This window comes from Vicugna pacos, chromosome 8 (assembly GCF_048564905.1).
Source record: "Vicugna pacos chromosome 8, VicPac4, whole genome shotgun sequence".
NCBI classification, from domain to species: Eukaryota; Metazoa; Chordata; class Mammalia; order Artiodactyla; family Camelidae; genus Vicugna; species Vicugna pacos.
Window position 1 is genome coordinate 58,649,718 of NC_132994.1, and position 13,524 is coordinate 58,663,241.

General features: G+C 35.4%; 1 protein-coding gene across 1 annotated transcript in view; it reads left to right on the forward strand.

Moving 5' to 3' along the window:
- The window catches only part of VTA1 (vesicle trafficking 1), a 61,267-nt gene continuing 47,743 nt past the window's right edge, over positions 1-13,524 (forward strand). The window contains exon 1 of the mRNA XM_006197767.4: positions 1-166. Within this exon, the coding sequence (XP_006197829.1) occupies positions 55-166 (112 nt within the window). The 5' untranslated portion in view covers positions 1-54. The remainder of the gene's footprint in view (positions 167-13,524) is intronic.

The following is a 13,524-nucleotide window of genomic DNA, read 5'->3' on the forward strand; positions in this document are numbered from 1 at the left end:
GAAGCGGAAGTGTCGGTGGCGCGCGAGTAGCAAGTGGTGATTCCTGGAGTGGAGATGGCCGCGCTTGCCTCGCTGCCCCCGCTGCCCCCACAGTTTAAGAGCATACAGCATCATCTGAGGACAGCTCAGGAGCATGACAAGCGGGACCCTGTGGTGGCCTATTACTGTGAGTCTTTCCGGGTCGCCGCGGCCCTCCTTACCCTCCGGGGCCCACACACCGCCCGCTGGTTCTTAAGGCAGGCCCCGCCTCCCTGGCTTTAGACTTGAGCTTTGACCTCTGACCTGCCGTGGGAATCCCCTGGGGTCCCGCCTTCCTCGTGGATTTCCCCCCCACCCCACGTTCTCTCCGCCCCTTCGCAGGACCCGAAAAGGCAAAACTCCAAAAGGACCATAGGGTCCACTACCTCTCCAGTCTTGTGCTTAAGTATTTTTAAACAGAATTCATGAGCAGATGAACTCTGGAACACACTGTTCTAAGGTCTGAGGTTTTCTTTCTGTGTTTAGACAAAAGAGCCCTCTGTCTCTACGAGGGAATCCTGAAAATAACCAGGGTCGGTAAGTAATTTGAGTTGGGGCTAAAACGAACGTTAGTGTCCCAAAGGCAGTAGTGATGTGCACAAAAGGAAGATTGACTAGTTGAAAACATAGTAGTTAGTGCAGGTTAATTATGACAACAGGCAAGCCCATTCAGAAACTCATCAATGAAGAGTATCTGCTACAAAACAAGCACTTGGATTTACCCATTCCCCCTTCTGCATCCACACAGCTCTCTCCCACCAGTGAGAATTTTTAGCCTTTGGATAATACCTGGGGTTGAGACATTTCATAGGATGAACTCTGGGGTGAACTCTGACTTTGGTTGACTGTGGTACATGTAATCTACAGTTGATGAAAAACACAGATTAAATGTGTTTACACTTTTTCCTTTGCAGAAGAGAATAGGTCCAGTAAACTTTATTTTATATTCTATACTTTAACTTTACTGCAGATATAACAAGTGACCAAGCAACTATAAATCCTCTGAAAAGAATTTTTAGCTTTGAGAAGCTCAATATAATGTGTCCTGTGTTGTGGATGTTACTATCTGCTGTCATCCTTATCCTGTATTCCAGGTGTCCCCCATTTTTGTTTCTCAAACGTGCAAGGCCCTTTCAAACCTCCACGTTCTTCACTTTCTTGCAATGTCTGCCTTTTTTTCTCCACTTGGCAAACTCCTCATGTTTCAGATTCTCACTCAAATGTCACGTCTTCTGTGGGCAGTAAGTTGATTACTCTCAAGCTTTTACCCCATTTTGTTCAAATAGTAACAGTGTTTTTCCATTATACTTGTTTTTCAGGTTCCTCAAACAGGGGCCATTAATCATTCATTCAGCTTGTATTTATTGAGATTCTACCTGTATGAGCATTACCAGGCACTGTGGCTACAGTTCCTGCATTCATGGAACTTACTTACTATGGGGTGGGGAGATGAAATGATAATATGAATATATTATTAGAATATTAGAAGTTTATGAAGAAAAACAAAGCAGGGAAAAAATAGGCAGTATGAGAAATAGGGTGGTAGGAAATGAGGAGGGGATTTCATTTTAAAAGTGGTCAGGGAATGCTTCACTGGGTTCATCTCTGAGCAGGACTTGAAAAGAGTGAAAGGCAGGCTTTGCATCACCTGGGAAAGAGTATTCTCCATAGAGGAGGTAACAAGTGCAAAAGTCCTGAGGTAGGGGCTTGCTTGAAGGAGGGTCAAAGTGGCCATTGTAACTGGAGTGGATAGAACAAGGAGAAAAAGAATGTGATAAAGTCAAAGAGGTTATGTCTTATAACAATGAAATAGGATCCCTTGTTCCTGTCTAAAACTAATCCCTGTTCATGGGCTCGGTATTATGTACCTTTGTGACTAGCCAGGGACCTTTTATTTCTTGTGTCATTATCTGTCTTTTGCTATTTCTTTCTAAACTTGCCCCAGTTTCCTTTATTTAAAAAATAAGAGGAGCTCTCATTATGACATTCCCTTAAGGTTGCAGTCCTGTCCGCCCAGCCTCAAAGGTGAGCCTGAAATAGTAGTCTGTAGTTGTCTTTACAACCTTATCTCATGGAACCTTTCTCGCCCGCTGTAGTCTAGGTTTCATGCCCATTATTTTACCAAAACTGCTCTCAACAGGATCATGAGCAAAGATTTTTATTGCTAACTCCAGGTGGCACTTAAAAAATATTTTTGTTACAAAACATATGCATGTTAAAGAGTATACAGATTAAGGAATAGTAAAATGAATGCAACCGTACTGACCATATTTGATGCTTGTTAGAATAGCTAATTTTTGCCAATCTGGTGAGTGTGAAATGGTGTCTCATTGGAGCGAAATTTGCAATTCACTGAATCTTAATAAGGTTGAGCATCTTTTCATATGTTAATTAACCATTTGTGATCTCCTTTTGAAATATCTACTGCTTTTGACCATTTTTCTATTTCATTATCTTTTCTTAGTAATCTAGCTACTGATCCTTTGGTATATGCATTGCAAATATCTTCTCCAAGTTTATAGTTTGATTTTTCACTCTATTTATGAAGGCCTTTGATGTTCAAAATTTCTTAATTTTAAAATAGGGCCAAGTTATCCGTCTCTTCCTTACGGTTTATGTTCTGATTTTCTAGCCCTTGATTTCTGTTTGTGTACCTTACTTGGGACTTTGGCTTCCTGAATTTGTAGATGGGTGTCTTTCATCAAATCTAGAAAATTTTCTACTATCATCTATTCAAGTATTGCTTCTTTATTATCTCTGTTCTCTACTGCAATTTTAATAAGACATGTGTTGCATTTTTCTCCTTTAGCTTCTTGTCTGTTAATGCTTTCATAGTTTGTTTTCTTTCTATGCTTCATTTTGTTTAATTTCTTTAGGTCTGTATTCATTTCCATCTATTCCATTGTCTAACCCATCTATTGAGTTTCTGTTTTCATTTTTTATTTCTAGATGTTCTCTTTGTTTTTAAATCAGCCCAGCCATTTCTGATAGTCTTTTGTTAACTATATTTTTTTAAGCACTCATTTCTTTAGATGCTTTAAAAATACTTACATTTCTATTTGCTGTCTGATAATTCCTGTGCCTGCTGTATTTGTAGGTCTGATTCTGCTGTCTAACAGAAGATAACTCCTGATGACTTTTGTCCTTATAATTTATGCTCTAGACATACTAAACCAGTGCTCTCCAAACTTCAGTGTGCAGATATTGTACAGGAATTATTTTCACAATTCTTAACTTCTGTATGCTTCATTTACTTTTTTTTACTCATCATGATTGCCTCTTATCAGTTTATTGATAAGTTGTCAAGTTTTCAATAGTTTGTTTCTTAATGCTCAGTGCAGTTCCATGATATATGTATATATCATGAGATGGATGTATAGGTATCTTTAAATTTTAGTCATCTATATATCTGTCTCACAGTTGGAAATTTGAGCGATTGATGGACATAAGGGTTCTGCTATGGTCTGAATGTTTGTTTCTCCCAGCAAAATTCATATTGCAATCTTGACCCCTCAAAAGTGATGGTATTAGTAGATGGCGGTGGGGGTGTGTGTTATGAAGGTACAACCTTCATGAATGAGATTAGTGCTTTTAGGAAGGAGATCACACAGAGGTCCGTGGCCTTGTTGGTACTGACTTCCAGCCTCTAGAACAGTGAGCAATACATTTCTGTTACTTATGAGCTACCCAGTTTGTGGTACTTTGTTTTGCCAGATGGAATGGACTAAGACAGGTTATTTCCAGCTTGTGACTATTAGGAATAAAGCTCATATGAACAGTCATGATGTATAGTTTTTCTGTGTCAACATAAGTTTGCATTTCTCCGGGATAAATGCCCAAGAGTTCAATTGCTGGGACATATGGTAATTACACATTTGGTTTTATAAGAAACTGGCGAACTGTTTTCCGGACTAACTGTTCCATTTTACATTCCCATCAGCAAGTGTACTCACACTCACAAGTGTGAGTACAGTTTCTCTGCATCCTCACCAGCATTTGGTGTGGCACCACTTTTTAATTTTAGTCATGCTGATAGGTGTGGTGATACCTCATCATGGTTTTAATTTCTGTTTCCTTGAGGGCTATGGAAATTAACATCATTTCTTGTGCTCACTAACGATCTGTTTATCACCTTCAGTGAGGTGTCTGCTCTTGTTTTTGCCACCCCAGCCCCTTTTAATTGAATTTTGAAAGTTCTTGATACTCTAGTTACTAGTCCTTGGTCAGATAATGTGTTTTGTGAATATTTTCTTCCAGTCTGTAGCTTCTCTTTTTGTCTTCATAACAGGGTTTCACAGATGAAAAAATTTGGAGGTGCCCAATTTGTTAGTTTTTCCTTATTTCTATCATGCTTTTGATGTCGTCTATATATTTTATTGTGTATTTTGCTTCATGTCCTAGTCTACTTTATTTCTCTATATTTTCCCCCCAAGAGTGTTCCTAAGTGAAATTGGTTCAGCCTTTTCTTTTTTTAAAGTGTTATCATTGTCAGATTTTTGGTAGCAAATGTTGTGCTGGTTTCCTAAATTGTTGAGAAGATTGCTTTTTTTCTCATATCTGACTTGGGTTGAAAGGCAGGAGATTTCTCTCTTTCTTTAGATTAAAAAAAGAGACCACTGGTAAAGTAGAACTTTATGCTTTAGGGAGGAAGTCCTTTTATGTATATGTCTATTTCTTCCATTTAAAAAATTTGACTTGAGCTAATATTGGTATGTTTTCTACAATATCTTTCATATGTCAGATTTTCACATTTATTAGCTAGAAATTATAAGCTTGACCTTCCCTTCCTTTCCTCATAGCTGTCACAATCAGCTAGTCATCAAATTTTTAAAATTTTGCTTATCTCCTTAGTTCCTCTGATATCACACCCTCACCTTACACCTAAGTTATTGACATATCTTCCTACTTTCTGCTATAAGCAGGTAGTTTTTGTTGTTACTAGAAAGTGTTACTTTAAATGCTTAGTGGAAAGAGCACAGAATAAAAGAATGATAAAGTTAACTAAATACTTAGAAATTCTATGTGACACAAACAGTACAATTAATTTTAAAAAAAATTGCATAGGAAGAAATACTTCCAATAGATGAGAGACAAAGGGTTAATTCCCTGATGTATAAAACACTTATACAAATCCATTAAAAACAACAACAAAACTGAGATCTCCATAGATAAATGGACAAAGAATATATGTGTGCAACCACTAAAAGAGAAGAATACTAATTATTATCAGCTTAATTAGTAATAAGTGTAAATTAAAATGACATACCATTTTTTGACTAAACTCTTATGAGTACACATGAATATATGGTGAAATCTTCACTGACGTGCCTCTGTGCATTGGTTCAAAGTTTTAGAAAGCATTTTGTCAGAATGTGTAGAATGTAAAAGTATCGATAATTCAGTAATTCCCTCAGTTTTGAAAAGCTTGTACTTAGGAAATAATCACAGATGTATTAAAAGCTTTATGCAGAATTCTCTGAATGATTATACATTTCTGGCAAGCTCAAAACAACCTAAATATATATCCTTATGGAAATAGTTAAGTAAATCTTGTTATTAGATAGAAAGGGGTGTAATTATTTAAAAATTAGAAAGCATCTTTTGTAACATGGGGAAAATTTTATGTGAAAATACAGGATATAAAATTATATATATATATATATAATGCAATATGAATTTATTTACATTTATACACATACGTGCATACACTTGGAGAAAAAGTTGTGTCCTTTAGGTTTATGGATTTTTTTAAATTATCTTTTTTTTAATGTTTTCTATAAGTTGGCATGTTTCATACCATAAAAAATTAAAAAACAAGAACATTATTAAAAGCAAATTAAAAAAAAAATACCTGTAGTAGCTCATCTGACTATCAGAAAAAATGTAAGTGCCTTTAGTGACCACTCATGGTTTGAGCATGGAATCATCTTTTATAGTTTTAATCAAACTGAATTTCACTGTTTCTAGAACCCTACTCACTTTCTGTTGTCTTCAAACCTTCCAACAGTCTGTTCTCTCTGTCTTGGCATCTCTTCCCGTCCCTACCACCCCCTACTCTATTTTTAATCCTTAAAGTCCTAGCTTGAATGTCACTTTTTCTGGGAGGCTTTCTTTAAACTCTCTAGTTTTAAGGTGCTTCTACTCTGTGTCCTCACTGGACCTTGTAAGGCTTTTATCTTAGTTGCTTTTCATTTGCTTGTTTCTTCTAGACTGTAAACTTAGGAAGGCTGGTGCGTTTACTGTACCAGGTAGTGCTAGGCCACTAATAGATGCTCAAAAAACTGTTTGTTAAATTGACTTGAATTTTAAGATAACAGGGGTCCCTAGAGGGAACTATGGCCTTATGGCTATCACTGAGTAAAGAGGCCAGTGACTAACATTCATGTAGCTCTTGGCATTGTAACACTGCTTGCCTTTAGAATATCTGATTGGAACCTCACAATCATCCTGATTCTTCTGTTAGGAGCCAGAACCAGAATGACAAATGCTAGATGAGAAATAGTTAGGTGGAAAAAATGTTGATAGTAAGTAGTAATTAGAGAATAGTTGCAGAGTGAGTGAGGGAAAAGGGACAAGTTAACTTGGTGAAAAAAGAAAGGGAGAGCCAGTGCAGTAATCTGAGAGATTCCTAGTAAGTGGAGGATGGAAACGGAGGGCAGGCTGGATGCTGTTAACATATCTCTGAGCTCTCTTTCTCTCTCTTTTTCCTCAATGAAGGTAGAAAATATTTGAGTCCCTACTAAACATGGATACTATATGATAAATATTTTGATTCTGTGCGATTTGGTGTTAAGAGTAAAGCTAAAACTAGAAAGATTTCCTTCCTTTTAAATTTGCTCAAGTAACAGTAAACACATTGTTTCAAGTTTTATTTTTTTAAAGTTTCCTCTAGGGGGTGGTATTGTACAATTAATAGACATTCAGTGAAAGTGCATGGATGTTCTTTGGGAGTCATTTATATGATCATAGGAAAATTAAAGGCAGTTGTTCGGGAAGTTGTAAATATATTTGGTGTATCTCATCAATAAGGTGTTATATTGTAATAACTTATAATGAAAAAGAATATGAAAAGGAATATATTTATGTATAACTGAATCACTGTGCTGTACACTAGAAACTAGCACAACATTGTAAGTCGACTATACTTAAATTTAAAAAAAAAAGATGTTATCAGGCACAAGTGTAAATTTACAAGTGTAAAATTTTAATTTAGTTTAAAGGCTAAATGATAATTGGATTTTTAAATTTATGGTGGCAAGCCACATGGATATTAAAATAAGTTATCAGTTGCCTTTTATTTGTTGTTGTTAAGTCACACAGGAATTGGATTTTTTAAAGACAGATAAGCTTAACTAAGCCAGTAAAGATAGGAAGTTTTTTTTCTTTTTTAGCTGATTTCTGAATCTGTTCAGTTAATTTGAGCCCAAAGTCCTCTTGTCTAAGTACTTGTCATTTTTTATTGTAAGCTAACTCAGGATACTTTACTGTAGCAGACAGGTTAATAATAAAAACACGCAGAAAGTTGGGCTACTGACTTACTTATTAGCATTCCATTCTTTTATGTTTGTTTTTGCAAACCTATATGCAGACATGAATTTTGTTTTACAAAAGAAGTCATTTGAATAGTTACTCCTTTTTGAGTAAAGTAAATCATTTCATTTTTAGGCTCTTTCAAACTGTCCCTAAGGTTGAGGGGACAGGATCAGTAGAGTCAAATAGCTCATTGTTAGCTGTCATCGTCTTATGTTTGACACCCATACAAGTTTAAATTATCTTTGATAAGGTTCATTTTTTATGACAATTACGTTTGATTATTCAAAGTGAAAGCTTCCATATTCGTGAGCAGCACAGGATTATATGTAATAGGTTTCACTGTCATTCAATTCATCATTTGTTTTTCTGTGGCTTGTTAAGGTTTTTTTGTTTTCACGTTTTTTACACTTGGTTAATACTTCTTTTTGAAAGCACTTTGGAGTCCGTTGTACCTCCACTATGGGCTTATTAGATATTCTTTGTTTTAATTTTTTTTTAGTGGTTGCTCTAGCATTTACAAAAACTTATCACATTCTCCAGTCATATGATATAGCACCTCACATACGAGGTAAGAACTTCACTTTTTTTCCCCTTCTGTCCTTTGACTATAGTTGTCATACATTTTACTTACGCATATGTCATAAACTCTAGAATACATTTTTTAAACTGTCCTTTTTAAAAAGAAATTTATAAAGTGAGGAAATAAAAAATTTTACTTATTCCCACGTAATTGCCATCTTTAGCACTCTTCCTTCCTTTGTGTAGATTGTTTTAAATCTGGTATCATTTTCTTTCCTGTTGAAGAGTTTGTCATTTCTTATGTAGGATTGCCATCAGTTTTTTCAGCATCTATTGTGTAAAACAAACTTTTATTTCATTCTTATTTTTGAAATATATTTTTTTCTGGGTAAAGAGTTTTAATTTGTCAGTCTTTTTTGCCACACCTCGCCCACCTCTTTGGGGGGAAGAGGAGGGTATCCATGCATATGTTCAAACACTTGATATTTTCCTACACCTCCTTGAGACTGGTCTTTTTTTTCTTTTCAATCCTTTTTCTCCTTGCTTTGTTTTGAATAGTTTCTACTGCTGTGTTGTGAAGTTCACTAATTTTTTCTTTTATGATGTCTAAACTACTATTAATCCTATCCAGTAAATTTTCCAGTTCAGATCTGTTTTTCATCTCTAGAAGTTCCTCTTGGGTTCCTTTGTGTAGATTCTGTTCTTTCTCCCCATTTTATTCATGGTTTCCATTAAATACTTCAGAATAGTTTCCCAGGATTTTAATGTAATTATCTGCCATTATCATTAATTTGTCATTGTTTTATTGTTTTATCTTATGTTTACATTCTCCTGCCTATTGCCATCTTTAGTAATTTTTGATAGGTTGCAGGACAGTGAATTTTAAGTTCTTGAATGTCTGGAGTTTAAATTCTTGAATGTCTGTTCTTACTTTGAAGAGATTTGATGTGGCCAACAGTTAAGTTATTTGGTATTCAATTTGAGTCTTTTGTGCCTTATTTTGTTTATTTTTAGCTTTTGAGGGCAGGTCTACAGTAGCCTTTGCTTTAGGGACTGGTTAACCCTATTACTTAGAGCATATCCCTTTGGGGGGTCTCTACTGAATATCCTGGTAAGCCTCTAGGACTCACCACTCTGGTTGATTAGAACTTGAATGCATCCCAGCCCTGTATCTGCTTTGGGGACAGTCCAGCTCCCAGCTTCTGCGCCTTCTTTGGCCATGTGGAGTTTTCTCCTTCACATGCTTCTCATGCTCTTCAGAACTCTGGCCCTCAACTTATAGCTGCCGCAGTCTCCCTGAACTCTAGTCTGTTTTTGCAACTCAGCTAGAGGACTGTGCTCTGCTTAGGACTCCCTTCCTGCTCCTTGGTTTGGGATGTGCATCCAGGCAGAATGCTAGACTGATGTTGATGTCACCTCATGTTTCGTTTCTTCAGATGTCTCGATCTTACCTTGTCTGTTTTCATTGTCTGAAAACTTGTTTTGTGTATTTTGTCTAGTTTTTTTGATGTTTACAGTGGATGGCAGATCTCATTACTTCATGTGGTCAGAATCAGGATCTGTGGTCTCATTTTAGTAATGAGATCATCACTTAGTGTTTGCGAAGTCCCAGCACTATCTTTTAGTAAGAATTCATAAAGAGCTAACTTTTTCTTAAAGCTGCAGAATTATGACAGAAACTCTAAAAATATTTGTTTGAGGAGGGAATGAATGAAGTAAATACCCTTTATTAATATATGTTTACTCATACTTTTTTTTTACTCTTCGACCTGGAAGTCCCTTCACAAAAGATAATACTAACCATATAGCAGATATTTATAATATAGTTTGAGAAGAGTAATGTATTCAGTTCTGTTTATTAGAATAAAATTTGCTTTTGTACATCAGTGTATATCATAGTGATTCCTATTTGAGTGCTACATTTATTAACCTATTAAAGCATCACTCTTCACAGTTGCTTTAATATACCTTTTGTGTATTTATATCACACATTGCACATTTTTAGATTTCTCTTGTATAAACAAGGCTGTATTAGAATGTTAATGTTTAGATTTAATGGAACTTTGAATTACACATACCTTCAGGATTAGTAAATATTTGTCTCCTAAATGCTTCGCATTAAATTAAAGTTAGGTTGGAAAGTATTTAATCCTTTTGCAAATATGCCTCATTACTCATCTTCAAATAATATTTATTCATAAAAATAAACACGTTTTCTTAATGAAATAAATCAAGTATATTTTCTTATAGAGATTTTAGCTACATATTTATTCTGTTTTAGTAGGTAATGTTCCATGTACTGCTGCTGCTACAATGAATTACTTGTCCTGAACAGAGTTCTATATGAAAGTGATCCTTTTTTCCACCCTTTGTGACTAAAAGGTCTTTTAGTGTATTTATCAATTTTCATAAGTAGATTTTATTAATACTAGAAAAAGTATCTGTGGTACAACTTAAGAATTGTAAATCACATAAGATATTCAGAAATGTAAAAGCCAGGCCAGTTTTTATCATACATCTTTCCCATTCTGAGATGATTCTTTCCATTTCTTCAATTAAAAGTCTACTTTATAATAATGCCTTTGTGATTGCGAAGATTAAATATGCATATTAACCAAGAAAAAAGGCATGTTGGTGAAACCATTAAACTGTATTGTCATTACACTATATTTCAAGTAACAGCCATGTTATTAAGGTTAACTTTTAAAGGAAAAAAGCTGATATTTGTTTGTATTTGTGTTGTGAAGGAGGCTGATGGTGTTAGAGAATTAGGAATAATTTGATTTTGCTTCAAAGGAAATATCAAAAATCTCCGAAGTGTGTTTCACTTTGATTGAATAAATAATACTGGGCTATTCAATATTAAAAATATTAAGCTCTTTGATGTTGATAATTATGATATTTATAATAATCTGTCAGTGGTCTCTGTTGCTTGTATGTGGGCATAGGGAAAGAGAATAGCTGGGTTTATATACAAGGGTGCTTTTGCCAGAGGAACATAATGAAAAGATTCAGCAATAAGAGATAGGACAATAAAATTCTAGAATAATATATCATAAAATTAAAGCTGATTGCAGAGGGAAGTGAAAGAAGAAAAGATTGTAATGAAGAAGTAGGGAGACGCCAATGAACTGGAAGCCTGTTGTAACAAGCAGAGTTTAAAGTTGGAAGAAAGGGAAATTATGTTTAGAGTGAGTGCTTAATATACTGATACTGGTGGTACAGCAGTTTGATATGGTAATTTAATTATGGAATGACTGGCATGTAAAGGAGAGCACATACAATCATTGGAGATCAGTGTTGGTAAGAATTGAGAACATGGCACTGTGTATGCATTAGAAATAGATTTGCTTTCTTATTGCAGAAAATTCAAAATAACAGTGGCTAAGTAAAATAAAGATTTACTCCTTCCTTTAAAAGACAGTCTGTTGTCGGCAGTACCCAGTGCCAGTGTGCCAATTCTGTGAAATTATCAGGGTCCCAAGCTCTCCTATTTCAAATCTACAAACCAGAACAAGATTACTAAGTCTTGTAGTCCAGAATATCTACTAGAATTTGTCATCCCACTTCTCTTCTAGGCAGCAGGGAGGAGAAAAGGGGAAGGGTAAGATCTTCCCCTGCTGTCATTCCCCCTTTTAAGGTGACTTCCAGAAATCTCCCTCAATAATGTTTGGTTAAATGATATTATTCTTAGTTACATGGCTGCATTTCTCTTTGAGGAGTACTGGGAAGTGCTCTCCTCTGGCTAGTTACATTACAACTCCCTAGTCATGTAGGGATCTTGTTAGTAAAGAAGATGGAAAGAAAGGATGCAGGTAGGCACCGAGCAGTCTGTTCCGCAAGTATTAGAATTATTCATGTGAACAGTGAAATTTTCAAGATGATGGAAAGACAAGGAAAGATCCTGAGATCCATGGGCACCTACAAGCATAACAAGATCAAATGGAGAGTGGCATGAGCCCTGGACCAGAGTATTTAGAAAACATTGAGACAATACTATAAGTAGCAGTGGGATGCAAAGAGAAAAGCAGTGGGGTGCAAAGATTGTCATACTTGCCAGTACTCTTTTAGTTCTCTTGAAAAGACTGCAAATAAAGTGATTTCTTCAAGTGACATCCAGGTTTTAATAAGACAGAGAGGGAGAAGGTACCTGAGGAGAGGGAGGGGAGTTTTCTGTTTCTGAAACAGTAGTTCCAGGGAATATGGTAGAAGGAATAGGGCCATGAGGAGCGATGTGGGCTACGTTGGAGCAGAAAAATACAGTTTATAAAGGATTGAGGATGCAGTGAGCATGATTCCTAATCTTTTGCTCACCTATCTGTGAGTTTAAAAAAAATTAAACACAAATCTTCAACATTATGTAAATTATTTATAAGTAATATTTCCTTATTGATGTGCTAATACTATGTATGTATTATAAAAATACTATATGTATTATAAAAGGTATATAAAAATAGAAGCTTATAAAGAATGAAATAAACATATTAATAGAAATAGTAATACTTTCTTCCCCACAGTCCAGCCAATCTGGGATCATACGGGTCTCAAAGGCTACAGCCTCAGTGTAGCTTAGGGTGGGGACTGTTAGGGGAAATAGGAGCAGTCTGGCATGGCCTAGATTCTGCACTCTACCAGAAGCCTTCTACTTAAAAAATAAGAGCAGGAATATTTAAAATTCTTCAGAAAAATTTGGTAATACAGTAAGATAGTAAGATTAAATTTGGAGGAAGAAAAAGCATATTATCAGTTATAGGTGTTATTATATGAGGAGATGACATTTGATCTGTGATCTCAGTGAAATCAAATAGCCAGGAAATAGAAAAAGTAAAAAAAAAAAAATTAAAGAACCACAAATCATTAGCAAAAGAAAAGAATATTTATTAATTGTAGTTGAGACAGGTGCCAGTAACTGGTAGGGGCAGGGGGCGGGGAGGAATGCAAGTTATTAAAGAGCTAAATTTGAAAAATTAGACCATAGGAAAACCTAGAAAAATCTTTAACTGAATATTAAGTTTCTTGGAGATAAAAGAACTTTTCAAGCTTAGAATTGATAGGGAAAAGTAATTGCATATAATAGCTTTGAGTACATAAATATTTTGAGCTGTGTTTTAAAACAACGTTCAGAAATTGAAAGATGGCGTAATATTTGGAGCCAGTATGTTTATTTTCCAAAAAGCTCATGTGATGTACTTTTAATAAAAGAAATGCAACAAAAATGCTGGAAGAAAAACTTGAACAACTCACAAAGAGGTGTTGGGGAGTTCAATCACAATTACGACAACAACAACAACAACAAAAGAGCTGGCTAAAACAGGCACAGAGCTTGAGCAACTCAAGGGATATGACTGTTTTAAAAAGAAGAGGTGTTCAGCCTTGCTTTAAAAGGCATTGAGTGAGGAGAGGGGATTAGAACGTGATACGCAAATGGGTAAATGACCTGACAGGTTGCTAAAT